Here is a 6,423-nt window from a genome sequence, read left to right on the forward strand (position 1 = left end):
TTCAATGAGGAGATGGTGGAGGATTTGGGTACAGGGACGATGGTGGCCATTTTGAAGCAGGCTGGGACTACAGACAGAGAGAGGGAAAGGTTGAAGATGTGCGTGAACACTCCAGCCAGCTGAGCCGCGCATGACTTGAGTAAGACTGCAAGTAGTGTAGAACAGGAGTCACAACGTAAACATGACTGAAACACAACTTCACAAAAAAAAAAGATTCATTACTTTCCAACAGGATCTGTCCTCACTGTGTCTCCATCATGGCTGAGTCCTGGAGCCTCAGTAACTCTGAACTGTGAGGTTGAACATCCGTCTGCAGGATGGAGCTTCTACTGGTATAAAGCTGTTCCTGATCTATCAGAGAAATCCTACAGTTATGAGCTGCTACCTGATGGCAGTGGGACTGCACAGGACTCCTACATCATTCATGGACAGACACACACAGCAGGATATGTGTGCAGAGCTGGAAGAGGAGACCCAGAGTATCACACTGATCACAGTCAACCAAAGTTTGTCTGGTCTGCAGGTCAGTTTGTTTCTGTTTATCGTTTCATTGAGCTGATATGATGTCATCATTTAATTCACCAACATCTCTCTCACTGTGATAAACCCATTTAAAAACTATTTTAAGGAGAAGAATCAATCTTTTCATTTCTGACTATGATCAAGCCAAACTGAATTTACTTGTTCCTGTTTTGTTACCTTTTCCCTTTTTAATTACAGTGATGGCATAAAAGAGGAAGGGAATAGAAAGCAATGTGTAAAAGTCTTGAGCTGGTCCTCATTTTTTATATTTTACTTCCAAGTAGTCAGACTTTATTGTCATTTTTAACCCTCGTGTTGCATTAAAGTCAAATTTAACCGATTTAAAAACTGGAAATACGCACACACATACACCTACACCTTAACACCTACACACACACACACACACACACACACACACACACGCACACACACACACACCTGTGTTGGCATTTCTCACAGACAGCTGCAACATTGTTTCAACAGAACTGAACTTTTCTCATAGCTTTGGTGTATACTGCTTTGTTGAGGGCTTGCTCAAAGGTCACTGTGTGGCAACGTCATGGAAGGTCGATATACCCTGTTGTGAGGCTCTTGATTACATATTTGATCACCACACTAGTGAGGAGGACCCAGGCCAGGAAGCTGACAGTGAGGAGGGATTAGATAAGGAAGTGTCAGAAGCTTAAGATGGAACAAAATAAAATCCAGACCAAGAAATGACTGATGAGGAGGAAGAGGATGGCCATTCTGAGTCTGCTGCTGCATTCAAGTAAAAGAATGGGAACTTATCTCCACCTGAGAATTAAGTTAGCATTCAGTTGAAAATGTCATCAGGGTGACCACAGCACCTGTAAAATGTGTCTTGTCCTATTGATGATATCTAATCATGCTTTGAACTGTTCCTGACTGAGTCCATCAAAACATCAAAACCTCTATAGGGCATAAAGTGAGAGTTTTTTTTGTTTTTATTTTTGCTAATATTACTTTTTTAAAATTGAATTTTGAATCCTAACATCTGTGAGCTTTGTCTCTTCACTGCATGTTGTTTCCAGATGTTCATTCAGCAGCGTCTCTCACAGTGAGTCCTGACAGAGTGCTACACTTCACCTATGACTCTGTCTCACTGACCTGTGAGGGAAACTTCACTGAGTGGAGAGTGAGGAAGTTCCCTGAGGACGGTGAGCGGAACTCTGACTGTAGGAGAATGACTGGATCCACATGCAAAATCTACAGATCAGAGTCAGATACTGCAGTGTACTGGTGTGAGTCTGGATCAGGAGAGTTCAGCAATGCAGTCAACATCACTGTACAGAGTATGTTATTATACATTCTTATTGGATTTTAATGACTTGAACATCACATGAACATTTGTTTCAGCTTTGCTGTGAATGTGATTCTTGTTTATTTTGTTCTGATCGTTCATCTCTTTTCATTCAGTCTTGCCATAAACCAATTTGCAAAAAAGTGCCAAGAGCCAAAACGCGCAAATCTATCAGGGTTATTTCTAAAGACTATAATGTGAAAAGGTGCAGTCGTATCAAAGGTTATGCTGTGCAGAGCAAGTCAGGGAGATCAGAGCAGCAAACTTGCATTATTTTACTTGCACTGTGCTCATATCCATGAATACTCTGCTCCATCTCTGCTCCTGCAGCTGTGCTGAAACCACACCTCACTGCTACAGCAGTCACATATGAACATGAACATAATCATCTAATTTAGTGAAATGCTTCTGTGTTGTTCCTGTTGCAGCAAAAACTAACCCAGACCTTAAGAGATGAAGTTTCACAGATCACAATTCAAAAACAAGTTTTACAGAAATTATTTGGTAAAAATAGGACACATACAGTAGTTTATAAAAATGTCAGCTTTTTCTAAAAGTGTGCAGCAGCTGATGTGCCTGAAACAATTGTGTGTGATTGTGTCACAGATGATGATAATGGTCCTATCCTGGTGAGTCCTGTTCATCCTGTGACTGAGGGAGCTTCTGTTAGTCTGAGCTGCAGTCTGAGAACACAAAAAATACTTTCCAATGTGTTTTTCTATCACAATGACAAACTTCTTCAAAATGATCCCCGAGGGGAGCTGAAGATCTCTGCAGTGTCAAAGTCTGATGAAGGTTTCTACAAGTGTCAGTACTCAGGAAGAGAGTCAGCACAGAGCTGGATGTCAGTTAAAGGTGAGCAGGATCAAAACATCTGATGGATGTTTGATGACTGAGAAGGAAAATAAGATCTCTGTTTTGAAAGGATGTTAAATAACAATTTTATGAAATTTTCACTATTATTATAGTTTACTAATAATATATGTATTATTGTTTGTTGTCACAGTAACTGTGTCAGGAGCTGACAGCTCTTCATCTCCTGTGTGGTTGATGGTTGGACTGGTTTGTGGCGTCTCTCTCATTATTATTCTCCTGCTCTTGTTGTATCGCTGCAGACAGTCCAAGTGTAAGAGCCTCTTCTTTTCATGCTGTATTACAGAGTTTATTTACTACACACACTTTAATTATTCACACATATACATGTATTCTGATCTCATGACACAAAATAGAAATGGAACAATTCACATCACAAACATGTGTAATAACATTTGTCTCTTTCACAGATTCCTGCTTCACCAGGTTGGTAAAATACTTTTTATTATAATTTTAAACAAACATCAGTTACTTTTGAGTTTATTGTGTTTATTTCCTGTTTCAGGTCGATCCAGTCTGAGAGTCACAGTCCGGGCTCCTCCACAAATCATGGAGTCAACCAGAATGAAACTCATGAACACAACTCTCTTCATCCTGGTCAGCACTTAAACCGATCTTTATTATCATTATTAATATTGACTTTTCATTCAGTCTCCATTAACAGGAACATTTCTTAGGTTCAGTTTGTGCTCAGCAGCTTTTCAAAGAACATTTATCAAAATCCAGCTGGACAAACATCCAAATAACCAACTGACTACATGCACAAAAGATCAGAGACAAACAGGATTTTACAACCTGATTGTATCTTTAACTCAACTGAAAGAATCCACAAATGTTGTTGTTTCATATCAGAACAACACAAACAGTAACACCATGATGGGTTCATGCTCTGAAAATATCTGATCACACAGCACCACAGACATTTTTTCTGTTTTTGCACTTATTTTTAAATATGCATGTTTCTGGTTTCTAACCTCTATGAATCGAACATACAATTAGCAAACACTGAAAATGATAAAATAGATTTTTTAAAATTTTGAAATATACGTAAGAGCTAAAAAAGAAACAGATTTTTGATTTGAAGAAAGTAAGTGCAACATGTTTACAATTCTGTAACTATAGATTTTTACATTTCAGGTGCAGATGAACCCCAAGATGTCACATATGCTCTTATTGAAATCACAAATGTCAGAAGGAAGGGTTAGTATGCAAACCAATACAGAAAGATATTTAGAAAATTTTTACAATAAAAAAATAATTAATTATTTTAATTTATCTGATCATCTTCACAGGGAAGCATCATAAAGCAGAGCAGAGTGCTGTTTACTCTGAGGTGAAGACAGGAGCTGCAGGTACAGTCACAACAGTCTCATTCAGTGTTTGTACTTGAATGTGTCATCACATCATTATATTGCAGGTAATTATAGGTCAACATGGAGTTTAGTTATTCACTGAGCAAGCTTAGCTACTACATACGACCACTACACATCAGCAGACTGAATCTTATACACATCGAGGGCCATTCAGAGTTTAGTGTAAGTTTGTCTGCTTCATATACAGAATGATATTGTTATTGTACAGTATGGTATTGTCCATCTATATGTCCCCAAACTAAACAGTTTCTCTCATGTTTTTACTCTGTAATGTTCTTGTCATCATATCTGTGCTGAACAAATGTGTCCTGAGCTCTGACGTCTCTTTTAGAGGACAGTCTGATGTATGCTGAGGTCAAACCGCCCAAAAAAGAAAAAGCCAAGAAAAACAAAGGTGAGCAAAGTCTGCCATCATCTCCACTGAATATTGTTCATCATGTTTATCTGCTCTTAAAATGTAAATCTGTTTATATTAATATTTGTATTTAGGTCTTCATGCGTACTAATTACTTGGTTAATAAAATCTAGTTCTATCTTTGCATTAGTGCAGACATTAATTTTCCTCCTGGTTAATGATATTATTGTTTTCATTCATTTCATTTCATTTATTTGTTCATTTTCAGGCACAACAAATACCTATATTGAACATAAAATGCACAAAACAAAAAACAAAAATTGCCTGAAAAAGGAGTGGGATGAAGAAAACTTATTAAATCCCACCCCTATACTCACTCACCAACAAAAAAAAACAAACTTCCCGCAGCTACGCCCATCATTGCATACAGACCCATCAACAGCCCTGGGCACATACAAGCATCTAAACGGCAGCTCGCAAACAACAATTAGAGCCTTCATAACTGAATACAGAATTATATTATAAAGAATTATAAATTGCATTACCACAGGTAACAGGCAGTAATAACTACAAGTAACAAACACACATACATATACATACATATATATCTACACACACATGTACATATATGTACATACATACGCACACTTTTCTTTTTTTTTTTCAATGATCTTCTCTTCATTCACAGGAACATCAAGTCCTGCAGCTGATGCAGCAGTTTATTCTGAAGTCACATCAGGAAGCTCTCTCAGTAATTCTGCTGCCATGCAGGCTGATTTATTCTTCACATTATTGAATGTCTTCAGCTCATAATATCTTTACATGTTGGAAATCACTTTGTCTTTTTGTGCTTGTCTTACAGGTCAGTGAGGAGAGCTGTAGCAGCAAAGCCAAGAAGAAGCTTTTTATGAAGCCACTCTTGCTCCTCTGCTGCCCAAATATTAGACATGCTCAGCTTTATGTACAGTTACAATATTACATCATAATATCATATATAACCAGGGCACGCGTGCCACAGCTGGAACGCGAAGGGTTAACTGATGGCATGACCATAGCTGGACTAGCCATCGGACATTTGCTCGGTGGGCCAATGTTGATTTTTCGTTTTTATGGGCCGATGATTTTTTGTAACGGTATAAACAATGAAAGGTGGTGGATTGGCCAGATGCTGGTCAATGTGTGAAAATAACTTGAGAGACCCATTTTCAGAGAAAATATCAGGCGTTTCGTGTTGAGCTGAGAGGGGACGCAGTTTGTCCCAGACTTCAGCTACAATGGAAAAAGACACAAAGCTGGATTTATTCTGTGTCTTTGCTGCACAGCTGCCTCTTCTTCTCTTATTCTCTCCTGTTGCTACTTAATCATGAAACTGATCAATGATCAGCTGATCGGCTTTTCTCTCTTGCTTGTTTATCGCCCACTTTGCACCAGAAAGAGGAAACCGCCGGATGTCAGGCTAAACAGCAGCACGTTTAAGCTTGATCAGCTGTTAGAATTTATTTAATATTAATTTCTAGTATCAGCTGATGTTTGCTGGAGCCACAGCTGTAAAAGCTGCTGGTCATGATATCGGTTTGGATATGTGGTGAGAGGGAAACATGAAGATGAAACCAGGAGATGTCCTTACTGGATCATCAGAGCTGAACAGGTGATGGAGAAACAGGTTTACCTTTTAGGTGACATGGATGAGTTGAAGGGAAGTTATGAACTGTTTCTGAGAGACAAATAACACCAGGATCCTTTTCTAAGTAGCTGACAGCTGGTAACTTTGCAGGGGCGGGTCTAGCAAAGTGTTGCCAGGGGTCCAGGTAGGGCATTAACAGGGAAAGGGGGGCACAAAGAAATACTTTCTTATTCTCATTTAAAATGTCTAGCTTTTATTAAATAATTATCTGAATCTTACAACCAAAGTTTTTATCTGATGTAAAATGTATAGAAATCATACATATACCAACAAGACTGTACATCACGGTCACAAC

General features: G+C 38.6%; 1 protein-coding gene across 2 annotated transcripts; it reads left to right on the forward strand.

Moving 5' to 3' along the window:
* The first annotated feature begins 1,464 nt into the window (after positions 1-1,464).
* LOC120746995 (low affinity immunoglobulin gamma Fc region receptor II-like) lies at positions 1,465-5,341 on the forward strand. 2 transcript variants are annotated; one of them, XM_040052570.1, is made up of 10 exons: positions 1,465-1,835; positions 2,450-2,698; positions 2,850-2,969; positions 3,127-3,142; positions 3,222-3,313; positions 3,854-3,916; positions 4,009-4,068; positions 4,421-4,483; positions 5,133-5,195; positions 5,307-5,341. In XM_040052570.1, exons 1-10 carry the CDS (start codon positions 1,562-1,564, stop codon positions 5,312-5,314), a joined length of 1,008 nt encoding a protein of 335 aa, XP_039908504.1. In that variant the 5' UTR covers positions 1,465-1,561; the 3' UTR covers positions 5,315-5,341. The 2 variants fall into 2 exon arrangements, with proteins under 2 accessions (XP_039908504.1, XP_039908506.1); XM_040052572.1 differs by lacking the exon at positions 3,854-3,916 and having other exon boundaries at positions 1,478-1,835.
* The last annotated feature ends 1,082 nt before the right edge of the window (positions 5,342-6,423 follow it).

The sequence above is a fragment of the Simochromis diagramma genome, unplaced genomic scaffold (assembly GCF_900408965.1).
Source record: "Simochromis diagramma unplaced genomic scaffold, fSimDia1.1 OVJJ01000412.1, whole genome shotgun sequence".
In the NCBI taxonomy this organism is placed as follows: Eukaryota; Metazoa; Chordata; class Actinopteri; order Cichliformes; family Cichlidae; genus Simochromis; species Simochromis diagramma.

Bases quoted from the DNA above. Each gene is read 5' to 3' on its own strand.
- LOC120746995 (XM_040052570.1), top strand. From the start codon at position 1,562: ATGTTGTTTCCAGATGTTCATTCAGCAGCGTCTCTCACAGTGAGTCCT. The intron at 1,836-2,449 runs GTATGTTATTAT...ATTGTGTCACAG, and splicing joins AGTCAACATCACTGTACAGA to ATGATGATAATGGTCCTATC. The intron at 3,917-4,008 runs GTTAGTATGCAA...TCATCTTCACAG, and splicing joins CACAAATGTCAGAAGGAAGG to GGAAGCATCATAAAGCAGAG.